At 39.0% G+C, this 25,091-nt stretch overlaps 1 protein-coding gene and 1 long non-coding RNA gene across 3 annotated transcripts in view; one reads left to right on the forward strand and one right to left on the reverse strand.

Annotated features, from left to right (window-relative positions):
• sema6a (semaphorin 6A) overlaps positions 1-25,091 on the forward strand; it is a 150,545-nt gene that overhangs the window by 68,174 nt on the left and 57,280 nt on the right. For both annotated transcript variants that reach the window (XM_023344312.1, XM_023344313.1), the window contains exons 3-6: positions 139-256; positions 16,235-16,295; positions 18,409-18,471; positions 18,944-19,045. In XM_023344312.1, coding sequence (XP_023200080.1) covers positions 139-256; positions 16,235-16,295; positions 18,409-18,471; positions 18,944-19,045 — 344 coding nt within the window. The remainder of the gene's footprint in view (positions 1-138; positions 257-16,234; positions 16,296-18,408; positions 18,472-18,943; positions 19,046-25,091) is intronic.
• LOC111610370 overlaps positions 5,600-25,091 on the reverse strand; it is a 118,025-nt gene continuing 98,533 nt past the window's right edge. Inside the window, exon 3 of the long non-coding RNA XR_002753637.1 lies at positions 5,600-6,329. This is a non-coding gene — a long non-coding RNA (uncharacterized LOC111610370). The remainder of the gene's footprint in view (positions 6,330-25,091) is intronic.

Raw genomic sequence — 25,091 nt, forward strand, 5'->3', positions numbered from 1 at the left:
TCGCACAGGAAGTTGAGCCCAGAAGGTTGACTGCATTCCCTTGTTAAACAAAGACACTTTGGAGGCCCAGAAATTCATAGTATCTGATTACTTTTTTAACTGAGGGGATATTTTATTTTAATTTTTACCTTTTGACAGACACAAAACAGTATCCAGCATTCGTGGGCCACAAACCTGGGAGGAACAACACGCAGCGGCACAAACTGGACATCCAGCTCATCCTGATCATGAACAGGACGTTATACATCGCTGCCAGGTATGTCATAATCACTGTTCAGTCTGTTAACCTGATGTCTAATTGTTTATCATTTCATTCATGCAGCATTTATTCATCCTCTCAATGGGACAGACATTGTAAGCTTTTTAAGGTGGATTTGTTCAGTGTTTCCTCAGACTTTTTGTACACGTATAGCATTCCACACATGCTGCCTCAAAATTTACATCGAAGCAAAGCATATTCCACAGCAGTGATCAAATAATTAATTTCACATAATTTCATGTTAAGCTATGCAGACTTCATGCCTCTAATAATGAAGATTCAGTTTCCTCACTATGCCAAACGCATGTAGTTTACCAGGGGAATTGGACCTATAACCTGCTTAGTTCAGTTAATAATTTTTTAACCAATCAATCTTAAGACATACTTTTTAGGCATATATGATTAGATACAATTCATTTGTTGCATTATCTTACTGATACTACTCAATTTTATTCAGTTTTGTTATTGTTTTTGTTCTTTTACTCTATTCGGTTCAGTGTTTTGGCAAGTGCTTCCTGTTATTCCAAGTGTTTTTCAAAGAAAGTTGCTTTGGTCGGCTTGTTACCATGTAAACTGTAGTATAAATGTAGGAAAACATTTTCAATGTTTGCAAAGATAAACATCTTGAGAGCAGGAAGTACAATTAGTCCAGAGAAAATGTTTGAAAGTCTGTCTAAAATAGAAAGAGCTACTGATCAGAGTAAAATGTTACATGCATTAAAAACTACTTCCTCTATTACAGAACCTAGAGCATTCTTTCTTCCTTCTTTATTTGGTTTGGTTCAAATGAAGAAAAAAAAAATCTGCATTGGCGTTTCTGTTGTGAGAGAAAATCTTATGTTGATTTTTGGCTAGGTGCATCTCTAGTCGTATCACATGCACTCATCACCGTGACTCTCTCAAACTAAGTCTAAAGTTGCTTTTCAATTTTATGCTAATGTGGCTTTTTGGGTAAATCTGCTGATAATGTAGTGAGGAAAATTCTCAGACTTGGTTGTGAGGACTGCTGCTCTCATTGCATTATAGTTGTTTTCAATTTTAAGCTTGTTCTCAGCCAAAGCTCATTTTACCTCTTACAAGGTCCCGTCGGACTCATGTCGCACTTTTAAAAACATCCACTCATAATCACGTAGCAGAAAATTACAGACGAGTGATAACATTGAAAGATGGAGTTGTCTCTTTTTTTCCTTTCTGAACGACTGCGACAGCATTTAAATTGAAACCGACAGATATGAGAATATAATCAAAATTTTATTTTTCCACTATCTTTTGCGGAAACATAACAAATCGATTTCAAGTCTCTCAAGCTTGGTTTACATTTTGTTTTCCTGTCTGTCACCTACATTTATTTGCTTTTGTGAAACTGTTTCCATCTGTCAGTCTGTCTTTTCAGAAAATAGAGCTCAGCTACACCATGTGGAGTCGTGGAGAAAATCCATTTTTCTTTTATTTTTCATCTAGTTTCAGGTACTTTTTTATGCTCATGCTGCTTCCTCTTTCCACAAAGTGAGCAAGCCAAAAAGGGATTATATCCATATTCAGTTGGCAGGTTAACCTTATGCTGAGGTCTGAAAGTGCGGAATAATATTGAAAAACTGCAGCAATGGAAGAAAAATGGATCATTGTGAAGTTTTTCTCTTTTTTGTACCGATTATGGCTAATTGAGTGGCGGGCTTGATTGGAGGCTGTTGAAAAAGACACAATGGGGGTCTTTCTTTATTTTTCTCCCAAGCATGTCAAATTAAGTGGTGGAGAGAGTCTGCTGCCTTAAGTGGCAGAACTTTTTAAGATATCGGCGGTCATTAAGAGGAGGTGTGTGGAAAGTGAAAGGAAGCAGAGCGAAAGAAAGGCAGGGAGGCTGTCGCCCACCTGCTCCACATGGGGTAGCACAGGTCTTAAGGGTCGAGGAGGGAAACGAGACACAGAGGCTTTATTGGAGGAGTGTGTGTGTGTGTTTGTGTGCTGACCAGTTGTCCCGTGGATTTAAAAGTTATTTCTTCGCCTGCATGTGTGGACGAGTTGGGGAACATGAGCCCTGGTGGGCGTCGGAGCCCCAAGATCCTGTCTGCACATGTGTTCCTTTTCCTGAAGCCGCGTCAGTCCCCGTCACGTCTGCCCACTCAAAGCAGGCAGGAATTTTCACACATGGTCGCGGCATGCGACCCCTAAACGAGCGGGGTGGCTGCTTCAGATTAGACAAGAGTCGGATGACTGCCATTGATCCCGACTCAGACAGAGAGGAAACTTAGCGTCGATTACATGGGCACCCGAGTGACAGCTGTGGGCAGGAACATCCATCGGCTCTAACGGGATATCGATAAAGACATGTAAAAGTTAAGCAACAGCGTAAGGCAAACAGCGGAGACAATTACCACCTCAGGGATCAATTTGAAAGCGAGTCAACATTCGGCACAGGCAGGATGCAAATCGAGACAAAAAAAAAATCTGAGCTGCATCAATAATTGCTTTTATGAAGGTTGTCCAGTTAAATGGCCTGTTTATTCTGGGGCCAGCGCCACACTGCTCTGCCATCATGCCTCTAGACTAGCTTCGCCTCAGTTCTTGGTGCGCAGCAGCTTGCAGATGGCCTCTGTGAACGCCGTCCAAAGCCCAGCACTGTTTCGGCCTGCTTTTGAATGACTGTTCAGTGTATGAAATCCCTTTGGCTCCTGATTCCACATTGGCAAAGTGAACGAAAAAGAAAAATATCACAAGATTTTTAAGCTGTGCCATGCATACAAACATAGAAACTGATGAAATTGTAAACAGACAAAAGTGGCTTAATCCGCAGAGAGAATGAGTCAAATCTTTGGCAGCAACCAAGCTCAGCAACAGATGAAGTGATTGATAATTTGTCCTCAGCTCTCCGGCGTGAATGGAGACATTTTTCAGTGAAAACACTCAATCCTGTTTCTGTCTATGTATGTAAGGAAGAAAAAGTCTTCCGATTTCCTGGATTGTAAGATGCAATCAGCCTTCTGAACTCATATGTACTCAATGTTCAATATGAATTCAGCTCTTGGCAAGTTTAGATTTTTTAATATTCTGAATCTCATTCTGAGGCTCAGTTTACATCAAGTGGTTCATCCAGAGAGACAGGACTGCTGACAAAATGCAGTCATTTCATCAACAACTCCGTTTGTTCAGCTTCAGTAAGACAGGTCCTGGACTGAATATGACATTTCCCTTCTTGGGACCTCACATATCTGCTCTTATCAGAAGAGACAACACAATTTTTTTTAACCACCTTCATAAATAATAAAAACAGGAAAAGATATATTTATACTATCCAAGACCTTTAATACAGAGAAGCAGCTCTGCTGTTCTTCAAGTCATTTTTGTTATCAGCATTATCAAAGGAGTTTTGCAACATAAATCTAAAATTTTTCACAATGAAACATTCCAATGCCAAAACAATTAAAAGTTTTGAGCAAACATTTTATTTTCTGCTCTCCAAAAAGAGAAACTCCATATTGTGCTTCTTCATTTTTTGAAGAAGCCTAGAAATCATTTTAATTGCAAATTAGAAAATGATGCATAGAAATTCCAGCTGTCTTCACAATATCAGTATGCAAAGAATTACTTGAACATTTATTTGAGCCCTTGGATTCACACTGCATGCAAACAACTTACATGGCCAGCCGACTGGACTTTTACGGCCCTTGATGTAGATTTAAGTGACCTTAATACTAAAGCTTACAGAAATCAGCGAGAAAATTGTGGTGATGGAAAAAAAGGGATATAAATGTGGTTTAATCTCACCATTGAATTATTTAATAACATCACAGTTGCATGATTTTCTACTAGCTTGTAGTACAACAAGTGTATAACCGCCAATTCCACAGTACAGAGTTGGGTTTTTGTAAATCTGATTTCTAGAAATAGTCCTCAATTAGATATCACACACATACCTATTTATCATTGTGTTGTCTCAATGCAGAGGATTTGCAATAAAAGCAACATAGCCTTACAACAGATTATTATCAACACACTAAAATACCCTACCAAAACCTAAAATTTATTTTCCCACATTAAAAAATTCTCTGCATAGTTTGTGTAATTTCTTGTTTTTTTTGTATCCTTGCCAAATGTAAACTTAAACATTAAGTATTTACATTTCATGCTTGATAAAGTCCCCAAAACCCTCAGATGTATATTGTTTCATTAAAATGCAGAACAACAAATAAAATCAAATTCTCCTGCACAATGTTTTGCCGAACTGCGTAGGTCAAAATGGTGTCATTATTTCGTAACTCAGATGGTGCATAAAAGTTGTTTCTTAGGTTCTTTTGCAAAAGCCACATCTTCTATAGGATGGCACAACAGGCACATTTAACGTTCTGTGCTGCTGTTTAATTCTGTTTTTCCTGAATGGATCAGCTAAATAATATTTGGTGAGGAGCATAAAACTCTCATATGTGATCTTGGTGGTTCTCGTTTATCTTCCAGCGTGTGTATTTTAGTAGCAGTCATGTTTAATCAAAGCGATATACTGTACACGGAGAGGAGAGCTGTATGATTTCTGTCCCAGAGGTCCATATTTCAAGAGAAGGGTACACTATGTGCTGCATTCAGAGGGAATTTATCAAAGTTCAAAGGGATATTTATGATTTTACTTTTGCCAGAAAATATCTATGCATGGGCCTGAACGCGTGTGCACCTGCAAATACGGCAGTAATGTCAGAATGACTGGTCTCTTGCTTGTAAAGCAATTTGATTAAAGCCAGTTCCAATTAAGTAGTCATAAAAACATGTTCAAACATCTCAGAAATAATACATTCCTGAGAAAGTCCAATTTTCTGTTTGAAGGAGGCCAGTTGAAACTCCTTGATTTAGTTGGCTTGTCTGGTCACAATAGCCAAACCCTATGACGCCTTACTTAACACAAAGCTGTGCCTGAAATTATTTTTATTGTTGGTTTAGCCAGTTATTAAAAGCAAATGTTGAATTGCACGAGACAAAATAAGTGGCGGCTTGTTGGTAGCAAATGCTTTCAAACAAATTTAGATCGTTTGAAGATAAGTGTGTGGTAACTGCTTTTTAAATATGTATTTTTCTGCACACAGAACAAAGGCTTTGCTGTAATTTCCTGGTCTCCTTAAGCAGTTCAGACTTCTTAAGTTAACTGATGAGTTAAGTTGATAGTTGGAGTAATTTATGTGAACGTACATGGCTTTCTCTAGTTCGTCTTTGTGGTGGCTCTGTGATGCAGCAGTGACTTATTCAGGGCTTATTTAGCTATTCACCTTTTTATTAGATTATTAAATATGAAGAAAATTGTGAATGAGTTTCAATGATCCCCACTTCTAGGTAGTGCGCCAGATTTTGTTATGTTGGTAAAACATCATAGTTAGCTCACATGACGAGACAAAACACAATACTGGGTTTACAAAAGCAACACAAAAGACTCTGGAAAAAACTGAACAAAGAACTCAGTTTATTTTGTTTTTACGATTAGACCGTCTTAAAGAAACTGTAGTTTGATTGTAGTTTGACTAGTCCATACAAGCAAAACAAATGTTTTATAAATTTGAAATTCTGTCCAGCTCAGTTTTAATCAGCATCATGAGGGTATGTCTGAATGTGTTACTGTATACGCTGCCTTGCATTCATGTCCTCTGCCCCTCCGCATGCAGAGCATAGTCGCCATTCTTGGGCTGCAGGCAGGCTTCGCCATGGCAACACCAGCCGCACTGTGTTTACACCCCTCTATGGGGCTGGGAAGCATGGGAATCAGAGCAAGAATGTGTGTGTGAGATCCGTGTGAGACCAAGAGCAAAAGGACTAAATTTTGTGGTTGCCATTTGCAGTCACACAGAGACAGACAGCTTCACTCAAAAATCCAGATTACTTTCTCTCAGTTGAGTCAACTAAAACAGTTGTACCTCTGTGGATGGCGCTCCTCCCTGTTGGGTCTCTTTGGGTCTTGCAGTGGAGGCCACTGGAGTCTCCATTATTGTAGCTCCACCAAATCCTTTTTAAGCCCACTAATGACTGGGATTACATGCTTGCCTCCTCTCTTTCCCTCTCTCTCCTCGCAGAACCAACGACATCCAGCCATGTCCACACTCTGAAACAAAAAGATTGCAGATCCAGAAGTTATAATCACCTAAATCACGTTTAATTCAAAGGATAATGGTGTAGGAATGTCATCAACCTGCTTTATCATTTGTGACTACGTCAGGGGAATTATGTTCTAGGATAACAGATAATTCTTTTTTCTTTATAAGAAGGCTGAAATGTGGTAGTAAGTTATTTTCACAGGTTTAGCCTTGTCCATTTCCAGTCAAAGTAACTTTTCAAATGACAGCACACTAATTGGCTTCCAGAAACCCCCCCAAAGATGCTAGTAACAAAATGGACTTAGTAGTGGACTTAATGGACTTTCAATGCAACTTTTAGAGCAACTTTGCATAAAAAATGTCATTATTCACAGAATGACACTTTATGACAACAAACATTCACAAAGACTCCTTCATGTTGATGACAGGTGTTATGTCATGTTTATGACAGTGTCATGTCATTTTTATGCACACCCTGTCAATTAAAGTGTTACCAAATGTTTGCCACCATCAATACTCAAAGTAGGTAAGAACAACTACTGGTTTATATGAAAACTGTTTTTTATTGGTTTTGTAACTTAATGTTGGGTACTTCCTAATCACTTTTGTCAAAATGACTTGGTCCATTATTTTAGGAAGGTGATGATGTGGAAATGAAGTGTTTTCAGTCTTGGATTTCATTCACCATTTGCCTCTCGGTATATGATTCATTAAAACACAAGCAAACTGATTCAAGACACCAATTTGGTAGCTTTGATTTTTTTTGTTGTTGTTGTTGAAGCTTTAGCAGCAATTTGCATTTTTACAAAATGCTAAACACTAAAACAGCTACAAATAAAAGCAAATGTGGTGAGAATTTTGAAACTCATAATAAGAACTTTAACCTTCAAAATGAACAACCTGCCTCAGCTTGGGGGTGGGTGAACCCTGGCTTGTCGCATTTCATGGTGCCACGTCAGCGAGGGCCCCTCGATGCCCTCGGCTCATTTAGAACCTCAACAACTCCCTTCACATCCCAAAGGTGCCTGCCGGTTCCCTCCCGTCCACTTTGTCAAGAGGATTTGAACCAAAGAAAGCCAAAACAATGTACAATGGTCCCCTCCATCTACCACCCATGATCCAGTTATGAAGAGAAAGGAATATGGGGGATGAGGGTGGGAGGCAAAGAGGAGCCTGGATGTGCAGGCATTTAGTGTGTGGAGAGTGGGGTGGTGGCTTAAGGTGCAGGGATGCATGCTAATCACATTCTCGTCTTTTCTGCTGCCCGAGAGTGAGATGGATTGACAAAGACCTAGCAGACGGACCGAGCCGGCCTACAGTTGCCCCAGAAGAAATTCGCTGTTATGAAAACGACATTCTTCCTCACAAAGAGGCTGTGTTCTCATGGCTGCATGTTCGACGAAGACCCTCTCTGTCATTGCGCTGTACTCAGTCTCACACTCTTGCCCACGCTCAGTTGTTCTTCTGTCTTGACTTGATCACTGAGCTCCTTTCTCTTCCCGCGTACTCATTCTTTCACAGTGGCTTCGTATCTGTGCCCAGCAGAATATTTGCATACCTTCCATACAGCTCACACATATTTGTCACTGAATTTTGGGAAATGGAAAGCCCACACATTGACACCCAATGTTCTCTTCTTATCTGGTGTCAAAGGCTGTGGGTGTTTCATTATTTACTTCATTCATCTTTAGAGCTTAATCTTTGGCACTGCAGACTCTAAATCTTTATGTTTTATGTAACAGCATTGTGCCAGCGAATTAGTTGGACATAAAATTAAGAAAAATGCATCAGCAGGCAAATTCTCAGACTTACGCTATCCACCAGTCAACTCGCTTTACAAGTGAAACATGGTTTTTAAAATGCAAGGTGCACATGGACATGATAGTTGAAAGGAAGAGATGTAACAAGATAAAGTAAAAATGTTTGTGACAATCAGCATAATAATTGACCTATATGTTGTGTTTTATTGAGGAAAGAAATTCTGTTTTCACTTTTTTTTTAAAACATCTAATTTAACTGACTTTTTTATTACAGACAAGAAACTAAGCATGAGAAAAGTGTAGTAATGTTCCCTTACCAGGCTTGCAGAACCAGGTGGGGGAAGAGCAGTACTGTTTCATAAAAAAGCATATCCAGTCTCTAATGCCTTCAAACCATGGAAATTGAGTTTTTTTTTTTTTTTTAAATTATGACTCTTTTAAACATTATTGGAAATCTGTGATGTTCTTGGATTACGCTTGGCTGTTAAAAAAAAGTTGACAACCTTTTGGTTTTTGCACATTTTGACCACCCATCCTTAAATGTTTTTTATACACTTGAACTTAGATTCAAATAGTTCTAAACTCTGGTAAAGACCTGGGGCCTCATGCATAAAAGAGTGCGCAGTTTTCACACTAAAACTTAACGAAAAATTTAAAAAAGTGCGGCGCACAAAAAAAAAAAAAAAAAAAAAAAAAAAAAAATCGGACGCATAAAGCCGCGCACCTTTCCTTTATAAATCCTAATTTGCGGGAAATAGAGCGCAGCTGGTCCACCCTGTCGCCACACATAAATACATATGTAAATTAGTATAAATACCCGGAAGTCTGCCACCACGTGAAGCAATAACCATGGCAACGTCCTTGTTCGAAGCAGTATAAGTATTTATAATAATAATACTTATATATTTTATTTAAAAGGTGCTTTGAGGACACATAATGTCACCTCACAAAAAAAAATACATTTTAAAGAAAAAAAAATCCAAATAAAAAGAAAATAAAGAGATCGTACAAATGCCTGTTTGAACAGTAGAGCGTTCAGGCGGGATCTAAAGACAGACAGCGTGTCAGAGAGACTTTGAGTGGGGAATATGAACGTTTATTCTAAATACTAGAATGCTTTATGTCCATAAGCATCACAAACTCTCCCTCTGAATGCTTCCATTGGCGATGTTCTCCATCAGAGCCAAAGCGCTCTGCTACAATTACGCCGCACACCTTTGCGCAGCTACTTATTTGAGTTAATCTGCTGATCCAACCCCGTTTCCTTCTTTTAGTGAGAATTAAATTAACCCATAGATGCATTTTATGCGCTTCGGCGTACGGACCAATGCGTTACATCTTTACGAGACAAGAACTGAGAAAAAGTACTATTTACATTCGAGCGAGGTTTTCACATACTTTTATTTTTACTTTCTATATTTTGTGTGCGTGTTAGTTCATTGTATAAAAATAAATGCGGTTCGGGTTTGATGCTTCTTGTCTAAATAGCACCGAATGTAGTCGGATTTCAGTGTATTTAGGTGAGTTTTGACTCTTTGTAGTTTGATATTGTCCACAGAAAAAGTTTGCCTGGCTGCCGCACTTTTTCGGTGTGCCTATATTTATGCAAACTTTGACGCAAGGTTCATTTTTATACATGCCGACTTGTGCGTAAAATATGGCTCCGCACATTTGTTGTGCGCACGCACGCTTTTTATGCATGAGGCCCCAGATCATTCAAAAGAGAAAACCCAATAATCATGGGTGTAATTAAATTTCCCTACGAGTGTAGGTACCGTGAAGGCACCGTGAATTTAGCTCAATCGGATAAAGGGGATAAAGATATTTCATTCAATTCATTTGAAAAGCAATTTGTCAATCCCAATGGGAAATTAAATTTGGATGCTGAAACAATCAATTAATTTTATATAAACATGTTGCTGCAGTTTATTTGCCATGGAAGTGTGAACATTACAATAAATTTGATTTCCAATTGAAGCGTTTTCCTGTTGCTATTTCCAAAAAACACCAATCTGATTTAATGCACTGGATCCATTATAGTGACATTAGCTGATGAACTGAAGTACCAGATGACAGATCTGTTTATGAAAAGAAATTATGCAGTTTTAAAGGAGTCATGACCCTCATCTCATGGTTATTTCTTTTAATTTTTCCTATTTGGAATGGGTAACTCTGATCAAGTAGAGTAAACCTTGACACTGCAAATGTGAACAACTTTCTGTAATAGATATTTTCAAGCTCAGGAAACCTTAAGTGCCTTAACTAATACATGTTTAGGTTCTGTGTTGAAGTAGAGAAGAAGTGATGATTTTATTTCTTCTGTGTAAATTGCTGGGTGCCGTTGCATCTCATTTGGCTCCAGATCTTTAAATTCGCCAACTCCTAGAAATTGGCTCAAACTAAACCGTGTAAAAAAGTTTAACATCGTGCTTGGCAGCTATATTCTTACAGTTCAAAGTCAGGGATACGAAAGAGAGAAATTCAAGATGACTGACATAAATAGATTAACTTTAGGGTGAAAGCCTTCCTGAACTGTTCAGTGCAAAATTAAACAGGCCACTAATAAAATGACGTTATGAGACTAGCTGTTGCTTTAACTTGTGTTTTCATCTGCAGCAGTTTATGTGTAAGCTGTTCTCAGCAGGGAGGAGAGGCCTTGAAACACAGTCCATTTAATTCTACTTGTGAAGCATCACAACAGTTAGACACTTAAAGCCTCAAATAAAATTCACAACTAATCAAAGAAAGAACTCTATTAAATTAACTCGGTTTAGTTGGACCATACAAACTCGTTATTGTAAAGTCGACCCTCTGTGCTCAAAATCACAGCTGACATTTTCTCACACAAACTGAAGAGTTTTTGATTGATGGCAGCCACTGTCTTTTGTTTAATTTATCTACCGTTTGAAAATAAACACTCCGTTAATTTTCCAGCCTTGAAGTTATCTGAACCGAGAGAATGTGAAATAGCTTCATAAGCCTAAACTCCTATTTTTCAAAACATCTTTGAATAGATCTGGGGCCTCAAGCATTAAAGAGTGCACAGTTTTCACACTAAAACTTGGCATATGGAAAAATGTAGAAAAGTGCGTCGCACAAAGAAATTCACACGTACGCACGCACGTGGCCCCGCATATTTCCTTTATACATCCCAATTTGTGAGACAGAGCAGTTGCTGGTCCGCCAGTCGCTACCCATAAATACATATGTAAATGAGTATAAATACCCGGAAGTCTGCCACCACGTGGGGCAATAACCATGTCAAAGTCATTATTTATAGCAGTATAAGTATTTATAATAATAATAATAATAATAATAATAATAATAATAATAATAATAATAATAATATATTCTATTTAAAAGATGCTTTCAGGGAACATAAGGTAACCTCACAAAAATAAAAATAATACATTTTAAAGAAAGAATAAAAAATCCAAATAATAAAAAAAGAAAATAAGGACATCGTTCAAATGCCTGTTTGAACAGGAGAGCGTTCAGCCGGGATTTAAAGACCGACAGCGTGTCAGAGAGTCTTTGAGTGGGTAAATTGGACATTTATTCTAAATAGTGGAATCATGTGCATAAGTTGTACATTTACAGAATAGAGATGCTTTCGGTCCCTAAAGGTGCAAAGCTGGCGACTCTACTGAAGGATGACTGCAGCTGGAGTGGTACCAGTACTGATGCATTTCATGCGCTTCGGCGTTACATCTTTACGAGACAAAAACTCAGGAAATGTATTTTTTATATTCTAGTGAGGTTTTTGCATCTTTTTATTTTGTTTTCTTTACTTTGTGTGCGTGTTAGATTATTGTATAAAAATAAATGAGGTGGAAAAAACATCGGGTTTGATGCTTCTTGGGTTAAATAACACTGAATTAAATCAGATTTCTGTGCATTTAGGTGAGTTTTGATGCTTTGTAGTTTGATATTCACTGAAAAAATTTGCGTGGCTGCCACACATTTTCACGCCAGGGAAAAAGTGTGCGTATATTTACTCAAACTTTGACGCCAAGTTAATTTTTAAACATGCCGACTTTGCGTAAAATATGGCGCCGCAAATTTTTTTGCTCACGCACGCTTTATACAAGCTAGCTTAACTTAAATGTTAAGCTAGTGTCACTGCTAACGGTGATGCTGGAAATCCAGCCTCTTTCAGGTTAAACTAGACTCAATCCTTGATGAATATTTTAACCAATGTACCTTTATCTGAGGGGGATGGTTTAAGTCAGATGGTCATAACTTAGACACAATAGGTGGTCTGAAAATGGTATTAGCCCACAAATGAAGAAAGGAGGCTAAAATTAGAATTTTATAAAGGCTGGACCTCAACCAACTTGAAAAATAGTAGGAAGTTGCTGAGTCAAGAAATTCTGCCAAGAAAAGAGGTCAAATATCCAGACTGAATTATTCTGTGAGATTGTTCAGGCCATTTGAACAAATATTGGGAATATTTGCTGGGATTTAACGTGTAATTTTAAACCTGTGCACCAGGTTCCTGATTCTCAAGGAATTCATTGAGGTTGTTTGTTGAATAATCATTCAAAGAAAAGATAACATTCTCAGAATTGTCAATAATGTTCATTCATACGATGAGAGTAATGAAAACTCCATGTCTGGCTGCCTCTCTCTTGTTCTACTAAGAGGATGTACGGTATAATGTACAGATGTGACCCGCACCGCGGGGTAAGGAGAGTTCAGGAGCAGAGTTGTAGAAGTTAAAAGGGCTCTGGAGGGAGTCTGTGCCGCCATGTTGGGGTACGACGAATGGGAGAAGGGGGAAGGGGGACGTCTCTATGCACATGTGTGTGTTTATAGAGCCGGTGTTGACACAGACACAGCCGCTCCATTGTCCTCCTCAATCTCTGGTCAGGATGTTTGAGGGATGCCTTGCCGCTTGGCTTCCTCTAATCTCTGCTGGAACCAAAAACCCTGCAGCTGGAAGGCTTCGGCCCTGGAGGGACGCTGTCAGCGCCGGGACAGTATGGCAGGGAAGGTTACTGCTGAGAAAATGTGGAGCAGTCAATTACAGATTACTCATGAGCTGTTTTAAAACTCCAGGCAGTGAAATAACCCAGGGGATTACAGTAAGCCCACCAAGTAATCCTTTGATTTAATAGCTTTTGATTTAGTTTTGTCTTTTTGAACATAGTGTTTGAATTCTTAAAATAAATATATAAGTGAAACTCAATGAATAACTTTTAAGAGACTTTCAAGCACTTAAACTGAACACATTTAATGTCTTCTTCCACAAGTTTCAATGTGTTTTAAAAGACAGTTTAGTTTTGTTTTAATTTAGTACATCAAAGATTTAGCTGCTGTTATCAAATTCAGTACTACCCCAGTTATTAGATCATTGCTTGTGATGTTTTTCATGAACATGTTAAATAATAAACTGAGTAAAACTGTGCTGAAGTACTCCTAATGAACATGTTTTGCAGGTGAATTATTTGATTATATTTATTTAATGATAGCAGAAAATGATATACCAGCTATGGTGATCATAATCTGCTCAATCTTGCCTTAATTTTAGAGTAAAATATTTCAAAATTGCCCCATAAAGAAGGAAATCATCGCTCATTAATCATCATGATTATCTGAGACCTTGTCATAGAGGAAACCGGTCTAGTGGGACATTCGTCTCCCCAGCACTACATTCCAGTTCATTCTGGGAAACTTCAAAATGTTACCACACCGTAAGGGATATAAAGTCTGTGAAGCAAGTGCTGGATGAGGCTTGGGGTCTTCCTGCAGAAAACCTCCAAATGAAGGAATCCAATAAGCATCATTATTAGATGCCTGAACTATCTACCTCTACTGCGTCCTCTCAGTGCAGAGGAGCAGTAGCTCTTCTGTTAGCCCTTCGAAGGTGTTGGGGTTCCACACTTTGTCTCCCAAAGGAGGAAGCACATTTTATCCTCTTCTATCAAGGATATTGTTCTTTTGGTTGTATTTCAAACCACAAGTGAGCCGCAAGAGCTTCACTTTTTGTTTGTGCTGTCTCACAGCCTCTCCAACCTACTGCCAGTCATTAACCTCTACCTAGGCAGAGACTAACGTCAAACTCATGAAGAAGCAGTTCTCTTGGAGGTCAGCTCTTCCAAGCCTCACACTTGGAGAAACAGATCCTCTTCCCAGCTGCTTCACACAAAGTTATGAACCTCTGTAATGATTGCTGCAGGTTAGGGCTGGGACTTAGAAATGGATTCCCATCATTGGCAAAAATCAGACGCTGAGGTTTTCAAACTAGACACCCTCTCCTCTCCACAACTACACCTTGAGATCCTGTCTCTCGCGCTTGGCTCTCACTTTGGTTATAAAAGAACCAAATAACCATAAAAGGAGCTCCAGCTCCTCATACTCCTTCAGATTTCCCTATAAATTGTGTTTATGGATCTGGTTTTTACCATTCTTCAGATCCAACACAAACATAACCTTCCTCCAGTTCAGAGCCACAGCTTCAAACTTGGTTGAGTTGACTGTCATCCCAACCACTTCAAACTCAGTTGTGGATCTGTCCAGTGTGTGCTTAGGATGCCAACAAGCCCACATACACTGCAAAAACCAAAGATGAGACCTTGAGCCTTGCAAACCAGACACCTCCTCTCCAAGGCCAGACCTTAAGAGCCAGTTCATGGATCCACAAAAAGGAACGTTGACAAGGGACCAATCAGATTCCAACTCGTATTGACAACAATGTTTGTGCTGATAATAAAAAATACGTCTTGAATTTATTGTTCAAGGACCGACTAGCATCCCTGGCACACCGTTAACATGCAAATGTGCAAAGAAGCACAAAAAACCTGAAAAGGTCCACATCTTGGAACATGAGAGGGTAACTTTTTCTGATGTTTTAGTTTATTTATGTTTTGGCCAAAGAAAAACCCTCTGGGGGAATTTAAGACATCAAATATATTTGGTTCAATTTAACCTGCATCTTAACTGTACCTTCAAACTTTAGAAGTATTAGATTTTTGCTTTCCTAATGAGTAATCTCCCTGATGGAGCTGACGCGGACACAGTTTGTGGACACACGACATGATGGATATTGGGCCTACATCCACAGCTCTGACATCTCTGTTTTTGCCTATAAAAAGCTGTTTTCTTAATTCCAACCTCTCCCAAAGATTAATTATTCAAATGGAGCCTTGTGTGTCATAGTGAAGACTGGGTTTTGTCCGCAAGGACACAGACGTGGCAGCCCCCCCTCCCCAAGAAGGCGATATAAGTAAATTCATTTCAAGGTGCCTGTTACTCCAAAGACTTTATTAGATTTAGTTAATGAGAGAGAGCAGGGCTGGCTGGCGGTCTGAGCGCAGGTTGGGGAGCTGGAACGTAATTAAACCTCGAGTCCGACGATGCCACTGTTACACACTTTGGTATAAAAAAGAAAAACTCACTCAGCAACTAATCTCCACCAAAATTAAAACAGATACATCATTCATCACTGTTGTTTCTCCTTTTTTTATTCCTCGAAAATCAGATGAATCCTTTTTTCCTTTGTTCTTGTTCTGTTCTCACCACCTCAACACCTTCGACTCTCCATCTCCAAGGGAGGCGTAGCCACACGTTGGTCTGTCTGAGAGCTGGTTAACCTTTTAGAGTTTTATGTCTTCCATATGCCCTGCTGGGGCTTTTATGGCAGGACTGCGTAACACAGGAGAGGCTTTTATGTTTCCAGGCTAGCACGCATACGTTTTCTCGTCCGAGCAATAATGAGTGTTAGTATAGATTTCCTGTGGCTGAAACAGCAGACTTAATTGACCTGAACAGCCCTGAGTGACTTGGCACCTCCCGTCTCAACCTTCCCTCCTCCATCGCCCCCCCATTAGGACCTTTCCTCTGGACAAAGAGGCTTTTGTCCCCAGGCCTGCGCCGCAGAGCTCTAAAGCTTTGTTGACTGTTTCTGTCTGACAGAGCAAATAGCTCTGGCCTCCTTTTGTTTATTGTAATTTTTTGAAGTTTAAACATAGTTTATACAAAGTCCCATTTTGTGACATTGTTTGCTGCCTGCGGGGGGGAAATAGAGAAAGAAAAAAGAACACAGGCTTATTATTTGTAGATTTTTCTGACTCTGTGTTGCTGTCTGAAGTCTTATCTTCTCATTTTTCTCCCTCTCTCTCTGTTTCTTTTCCTCCCTCCTCCTCTGGCAGGGATCACATATACACAGTGGACACGGAGACTGCCAACGGTGACGAGATCTTTTTCAGTAAGGTGAGTGAGACGTGGGACTCTCTGAGGATTGGTTATTCTCGTCGGGCTGCGATTTGACAGCGTAACCCTAATAACCCTCCTCGCTCTGTGTGTCTGCGTGAGCACGTGGTTGTGTGCATTCTTCCATCTATGTGCTCGTCAGCACTCTTACACACCTGCTCAGAGACGTGAGCTTGCCATGGTGACCCTGCAAAGACGATTATCCAATCAGTCGGTTAACAAACCGCCTGCGTCATGCGTTGCTCATCAGTGGGACGGTGGAAGTTTAATAGAGGTGTAGCAGATGCTAAATGGAGGGATCTTGGCACGTTATGAAGCTGAGTGAAAGTCTTGATTCATATTTTTTTGTTGTTGCTTTTTCTCATATGTAAAAAAAAATCATGGATTTTTGCTATCCACAGGGCAGCAATGAAGAAGGGTTAGGGTGATTTCTTGGACAGCAATGTCTCTCAGCCAGTCTATGTTCAGTTCCCATGACAACCAAATAGTTCTGCATGATGTTTAGTGATTGTCTCAGTTTCTAACAGGTTAAAGTCACACACGCACCACAGCATCAAGATATATGTTTCAGAGTGAATGCATCATTTTATAATCAAAATGTTTGCTGTCAGCACGCCAATAAGTCCATTTGGATTCAGAGACGTTTCTATGGAGACGATCAAAAACAAAAACATAGTCTCTTACTTCTGGATGGCCATGGTGTTGGAGCTTGAGCCATACAACTCATATCAGAGACATTTTCTGGGGCTTAAGGAGCCACTGCAGACATCTTTATATTTTGGCTCCAAAGAGCCAGACTTTATTTTAATATTTTGAAATGTCTTTATCAGTATTTCTTCAGGATTCAAATGTCAAATTAACATTGTTTTCTTTAGTCTTTTTGCAATTTTTTTTTTTACAATTTGATTCTTTACTTTCTTGTCAGCAGCATGTCCCAAAGCAGTACTGAAGATAACAGACTTTTGTGTTCATACATCTGTTTTAGCTCCACCGAGTTGATTCCTGATGAGCAATTAGCTGAAAACTTTGCAGACAGTAGATGATGCATATCTCTGGTCCATTATCCTATGCTTTCAAAACAGTCTTTCAGGCTGTTCAAGTGCTCGAGAAACTATCAACGGTGCAATCTAAAGTGCAGAACATGCTAACATAGTCAGGTACCAGGCCTGGAATAAAAAATCAGCAAAAAACCCCCAAAACACCCAAACACTCAAAACTGTTGTAGCTTTTTCGAAGGCCTGCAAAGGTATTGGTTAAGAAAATATCAAGAATTCAAGAAAGGATGGTTTTAAACTTCTGCACAGTGCTGTTAATGCTGACCAAAGGGGAATTTAATTACAAACATTTAAAATATTTAAACAGTATCAGATATTTTCACCACATCTTTGCTGCAATGTCCATCCTCTTTTTCATTTTACCCACTCCTCACTGGCATCCATTGGCCTCAACATAATAGATGCAAACAAAGCTCAAAACAAGGGCGTTCTCTTGTACACAACCACCCTCCGTCTCCTCCACTTCAATGTCAAAGCCCGGTGAGTGGGTCTTAATGAGAGCGGGCTGCAGATGAAAGGCTGGTGAGGAGAGGCGAAGACTGATTGATGACCGAAGGTCTTTAATCAGCGGCTGAGCTCCAAACATGCTTCACAACGGCGGCGGGGCACATGGTGGTCTGAACCCGTGGCTGAGCGCTGACCCTCAGGCCACACAACGAATGGTGTATGTGTGTTAGTGTTGGTGCATGATCGCGCATGTGGCTTAGCATTGATTAATCAGTGTGTGGACTATAGGGTGGAATTTGTCCTTGGTTAGAATCGGCTCTGATCTGTGGCCTGCATTGTGCTTCCACCTCTCTGGCAGAGAAATTAGGTTTCAGAGCGGTAAACAGATCATCCATCAGTGCTCAGAATAAAGTTGGTCTCAGAGCAGTTTCCTGATGTGGGGAATCAATGATGGGGAATCTCAGATGATGATTATTGATCCCTGTATGGATGGATATTGAGCTGTCTGCCTGGGCTTTTTTTTCCCGCCAAAATGTTGAGTCTGTTTACTCTCAGAAACTCTCCTTCTCTCTGTGTCCTGTTTACATCGATTATTTCTATTTTTTTCTCAGAAAATGACCTGGAAGTCCAGACAGGCAGACGTGGACACTTGCCGAATGAAAGGAAAGCATAAGGTAACACATTCATCACAATTTACGAGTATGTCACATTTTACACAAGTACACATCTGATTTAATAACTGAGTCTCTCTGTTTTGTTGTTCTTCACACACACACACACACACACACACACACACACAGACATTGAAATATGACCCTGAAGATGCATCAACTTATTTTTTTATGGTTTACATAATTTATAAAGTTCATCAGTGGGAATCTTCATATCTTTCAGTCGTGCAAAAAAATTTATTGTTTGATTAAAAACAAGGCCATTAAAATCAGCTGAAAACATTGCGTCCCCTGACGAAAAGTTAGTGTTTGTTACACATGGATGACATGTACTTTACCAGAAAAGCAAAAAAGGAAAAACAAGCTTATTGATCTGAGTCAAATGTTGCTATTAGTGTGAAAGTATAAAGACAGAAATGTCACCGCTCACTTTCTCTCTGTTTTGTTCTTTTATCCTGCTCTCTGCTCCCTGAAGGATGAGTGTCACAATTTCATCAAAGTCCTCCTGCAGCAAAACGGTGACACCCTGTTTGTTTGTGGAACAAACGCCTTCAATCCGTCCTGTCGAACCTACAAGGTAGGGAAGCATGCAACTCTTCGTGTAGACACATTTGTTCTCAGATATGCTGCACCCTCTGGGCCTCATTTATCAAAAGTGCATGTAGCAGAAAAACAGTTGCAGCGTAATTTTGAAACATTTTTTGAGATTTGTCACTTTGAATGTGAGCATAGGGTACACCCAGATAAAACCCACTGCAGGTAGCGTATTGTGAATGTAAGTATTGACTGTGGATTTATGTGTTTATGGCCAATTTATGTTTTACACTGCTGGATTTCAGGTGATTTGTTTATTGTGGTTTAAATTTTTTATTGGCTTTTTCTATCATATTACTTTGAAGTTTAGAAAAGAAGATTGTATGAGTGATTCATCGGCTCTGCAAATTTGTGTCAGAGTAGTTGCCTAAATATTGTAGGACATTTAAGAATGAAATATTAAAACTATTGTGAATAAAATTGGTTGTATTTCGAATTGGAAACATTTTTATAGCAGTGATTTGATATCAGAATTTCTCAGGAAAATGTACATTAAACAATATTACTCTATAAATCTGAACTGGCTGAGTAATTAATTGCTGATTGCTTGCACAAAACAGATAGTGAACAATAAACAGAAGCTACTTCAAACATCTTATGTCATTATTGGGCATATGAGGCAAAGGTTTACTAGAGCAAAGTGATCAAAGGCTATAAAATTGATTTAAGGTTTGAAAGTTAAAGTGTGCCAAACTCTAGTAATGCATTCAAGGTGGAGAATTTGCTGCTTTAGAGACATGAGCCTCACCAGACTGTGGTTTGGACAGGATGCACATTTTCAAATATGGATGTTAGTGGAAAGCAGCTGCGAAGGGCACTAATGGGGAGATAACTTTGTGCACATCTGCACAATGTTGCATTGGATCGTTGGGTGTAAAACTGTTGCTCTGCAGTGCGATGAACTAATATTGACCTGGGTTGACGCTGCGCAATATATGGAACAGCAATCTTCTTTGCATTATTTAGTGTCTGCAAACTCATAGTCACAAAAGACACTTTGGATTACATATTCAGAAGGTTATTATAATCCAGGCCTAATGCATTTGAATCATGATAGTCCATCAAACATTTGGCCAGTTAGATGATGTATCACTTCCTTAAATGCCCAGTTTTTATGTAGCTCTTAATGATATAATGAGGAAATCATGAGGATGAAAAAGAGGAAAATGTGAGTTAACTGCAATCAGTATTGTCATCACAAGACTGAACAATAATATCTCAGTATCATGTTTTACTAATATTGTGCTGCTCTAGTCTGAGGACTGTCAGGACTTCATCACACAATTCCAGTAATTTACTGTACAATGTTTCTATTTGGTAAATATGATCATAAAATAAGACATTACACAACAGGTTATTTTAATGGCTATTGTTTTCTCCTAAATTTATCAACACATGGCTGTTTTCCTGTGCTTGGATTGACCTGTATACATACGTATATCATAAATCACATGTATTGAATTATCTTATGATAATTTCTGCGCCCAAATCTTCAGCAGTTTTCATAAATGAGGATCCCTTGTTTTGTCTTTCCCCACTTTCTCTTTCTTGTACTTGCCACACTATTGCATGCTGGTTGATACCAAAATGATCCTGCAGCTACTTTCTTTGTCTTTTGACTCTTGTATATGTAATTTGATACATCACAAATTTTATGTGAAAATGTTCAACTACATGAGATTGACAGCTTTCAGATGTCATGTACTCTTTACATGTTTGCCAAAATTAGATGCTACAAAAATCAGTGGGCCTCAAATATTGCAGCAGTAAGTATGATTTGACTGATAATTGACAACTTGTACAGCTTTGAAATGTCATTCACAGTCAGTCGGATCCCTAAATATGTAAAAAGAAAAAACAACCCCTGAAATGTCTGATCACTGAACTCTGCACCATTCAAAGCTTCAGAGCCTCCAAAGGGACACACTAGTCTTCAAAGATGGGACAACACGATTTTTGGTATGCCTTTGTAGTAGCAAGATTAACTCAACTCATTTTCCAAGTTTATATAAAAACAAGAAGCCTCAGTATGTTTTGAGTCCACCTGTATGAACTATTGTGTCATGGATTAAATGACTTTCATCAGTCAGCAGGTCTTCTGAAGTCTTTGTCTCCAGTTTGATGTGCTTGATTTAGAAGCACAGAAACCTATCAACCTGCATTCAATCACACACAAACACACACATGCCCACCACACACATGTTGTGAAATGGAGGTGATGACACAGTCCTGAAATCCAACTCAGCCATCTCCTGTAAACTTCTTTGGGGTTGTATTCATGCAGGCATAGTGTCTGGAAGGCATTATAATTCCCTCAAGAAAAGTGAAAGCAGCACAGAAAGTGATTTATTTTTTAACCTCAGGCCAAAAAAAAAAAGAGAAGAGCAGGTGGACAATAAAATTGACTTGAAAAATAAAGCTGTTAATAGAAATAGACATGTGAGACATCTATAGGAAGGCATATGTACAGACAGGAGAGATTATCTTTTCTGATGAAACCTACATTTTTATGGTGTGCAAAAAAAATAAAAAAAATGTTATTTCAATTAGTGTACTCTCATAACCAGTTCAGTCACTCTCTCTACCTATGCTAATAGAAACCAACATCATAGCTGCTCAAATAAACAAGGCACAGGGGAAATAAAGGAGAAAAGATGTGTTTCCAGGCAAGAATATCCCAGATCGGAAATAAACCCAGATTCATATCACAAGGTAACCCAGGCTGTGGACAACATCAACACCTTTACCTGATGAATTTTTTCACACAGAGTCACTTTAGAGCCACAGAATATTTTAGCACTTTATCCTAACTGGAAGAAAGTGGACACTAAAAAAAGTACTTCTTTTTTTCAGTGTCTATACTTATTAAGTCCCTTTACTCTGACACCTCTAAATAAAATTCAGTACCAGCAAGATTAGTTGTCAACTAAATATTAGTCTCGTGTAAGTCCAACTATTCCTAAAAAGTGTCACGTATTGGAGAAAATTAGTGAAAAAACAGAATAATGAAGGCAACTTTTCAGAAACATATAAAAATATTTGGTTGGAGAATTAAAAAAAACTTTAGTATTCATATTGTCAATTTTCCTAGAGTGAATCAGGTTACAAGGTTGACATAAAACCGTGAAGGTAAGGAAAGAAATATGTGATCATTTTCAGAAAAATCTACTTTTGCACATCAACGAAGAATGGCATCAGAATAAATCCTAATTTTATAAATCCTGAAAATATAACTGGAATTATAAAGGGTATTTGAGCAGATAAAAATCCATCTTAAGTTAAAATTGTGCTCAAGCTTCTCTACTCTGTTGAACAGCTGATCTGACCTAAAAGCTTGCTTCTTGTCTGTAAAGTACATAAAGCACTTAATAAAAGAAAAGAAACAAGGTGAGGGCTGCAAGATATCAACAAACATTAAATTACCATATAATTGCAGTGAAAAATATTTTTTGGATCCAACCACATTTTCCACAATATTCTCCATCTTTTCCATCATTACAATGGCATCATGTCTCTTACACTCTATTAGGTTTGGATGTAAAAGACAGTGAAAGGCCATCCAACAGTCCAAATATGTTGGCATTCAGTGGAATTGCAACCATTGTGATCTTTTCTACTGCTCTATTTGAGAAGCTATTGAAGGGCTCCAGCATTAGTTACATTTTGCCCAATTTATTTTGAAGTATTATATTGCTTCCCAAGCAGCAATACTTCATTTTTTGGAGTTTTACAGTTTGAACAATGAAAAGAAACTTATGTAGATGGTGGTAATCTAAATTATTTCATTTTAAGCCCCCAAATTTGGTATATACTCTTTTTACAGAAACTACCTAAAGATTGTTTTCACATTCAAAGTTGAAGGGACATATATAAGGTATGAAAGGCTTTTTTGTCCCTACAAGTGTTCCTGTTCTCCTTGTCTGAATGCGATGCGACATTGAGATTTTATCTGTGTAGCCTGTGGGGGAACACTCTCCTGCTTTGGTCCACTAGGTCTGTTTATCAGAAAAGGAAGATGTTTCCACTCCGTTGGCTTTGTGGTTCAGCATGCTAAGAGTGAGCGTCTTTCAATTCACTGACTCCTCCTGCAGGGAGAGTGGATTTTATGTCTCTGAATTTATCAGGGTTGGTTAGCTTTTATAGCGCCTCTGGTTATGGTTTCAAGGTTTGTTTTAGCAGTTAGTGCACCGATATTGCTGCGAGTCTGCTGGAGTTACTGGGATGCGTGGGGGAGGAGTTATAAAACCTATGGAGAAAGCACACTGCCTGTGACAGAAAAATTAGGACACTTGATTTATTGATTTTGGGGGAGCAATCAGAAAAAAGTATTATTTATGGTTGTGCAATATATCTTTCAGATGAACTTTGTTTAGCTAGATCTGTTTGGGTAGTTTAGTGTCTTCAGTTTACATTGACTTGCAGATGTACTCACTTGAACATTTTTAAGGTGGAAACAAAATAATATATGGTTTATTTTTATTTGCAAACAAAAATCTGAAATGTTTTGATTAAAATTTGATTGAATTCATTCACTCTAAGTCAATAGAGTCATGTTCCTCTTTTGGATTATGTCTCTACTGGCCTTGCACATCTAAGGCCTGTTATCTTTGTAAAATATCTCAGACTCAGTCAGTTGGATGGAGAGCATTATGTGAAGATCAGTTTTAAAATGTGGATTTTGATCAGGGTGGTCATACAAATAAATATGCTTTTGATAAGCTCTTCTACTGTAACTCTGTTGTCCTGTGGGAACATTGTTGTCCTGTCCGGTGAACATTTCCCCCTGTTTTGGAATATTTTTCAGGTTTTAATCCTGCTTTGCTCTGTTATGCTCCATTCATCTTCTAATCAACTTCTAATCAGCTTCAGAAAAGTGTCCCCAAACAAAATGCTGCCACCACTATCATAATGTTCAACACTTTTCCCTTAACTTGCCCAGCACAAAGCCGTAGTGTCAACAAATTCTCTCACCTGACCCTGAGACCTGTTCAGCCTCCCCAGTTATTATGGATAAATGTATGTGCATCCATGATTCTTTTCTTCCACTTTACAATTATACAATTTTGAAATACAGTTTAAATTCTTTGTTCTCTCATAAAGAAGCTGTCATTTTTGTGAGTGGATAATGATTTTAAAAAGTATGCGTATACCCAAGCAGCTTGCAGTGAAACCATTGCAAACATGCAACGTTACAGCACACATTTTTCAAAGCTTCTCCCATGCTGCTCTGCTGGCAGACTCTCAGGGCAGATACCAGGCCTTTGATGGCCTGCTGGGCTTATCCAGGCAGCCTGGTCAAAACTCTCTGTGTGTGTGTGTGTGTGTGTGTGGTTAAATCCACCTTGGCCACAGTTTGGCTCTCCATCTCACCAGTGTGACAGCATTGAAAAGAGCCTCTGTTTTGCGGCCAGCCTCATCCCACATTAATCAACGACGCTGCGAGGGCAAGCAGGAGGGACTGAGAGGAATAGATGAGGAGAAAGGAGGGGAGAAAGAAGGACCACTGAAGGCGCCAGCCCAAACTAGCACCAACCCACATTGTTTTCTGCTTCAATGGCTTTCCCACCTAGTTATTTCTTTATTTTTAACTCCCCATTGTGTTTCTGCTGTGTCTATTTTAGAATGTGATCAAGGTTTTCTCTTTATTGGCTTTCAATATTGATTTGCCTCATCCACTTTGTGTTCCAGAAAGTATACGTTAAAAGACCTTGACAGCATGATGCAGTCTTTTTGTTCAGTTCTCTGCAACATTAAACTCTATTTCCCTCCCCCCATCTCTTCTTCCCTCTTCTTTCTCTCTTTCTGCAAAGCACTGACACCTCACTCCCTCCATCGCTCCCATCACTGTACCATCTTTCCTTCTGTTGCCTTCTCCCTCTGTCACTCTCTTGCTGCGCTGCCATAATAAATGCCCCATCCAGCTGGGTTGATATATGAATGGAGTCAGTTTCATCGCCTGTTGCCTGGTGCAGCAGTGGGGGTCGGTGGGGAGTCTCTAAGACTCCCAGGTGATGGGGCCTGGACTTGAT

Source organism: Xiphophorus maculatus, chromosome 12, assembly GCF_002775205.1.
Source record: "Xiphophorus maculatus strain JP 163 A chromosome 12, X_maculatus-5.0-male, whole genome shotgun sequence".
NCBI lineage: Eukaryota > Metazoa > Chordata > Actinopteri > Cyprinodontiformes > Poeciliidae > Xiphophorus > Xiphophorus maculatus.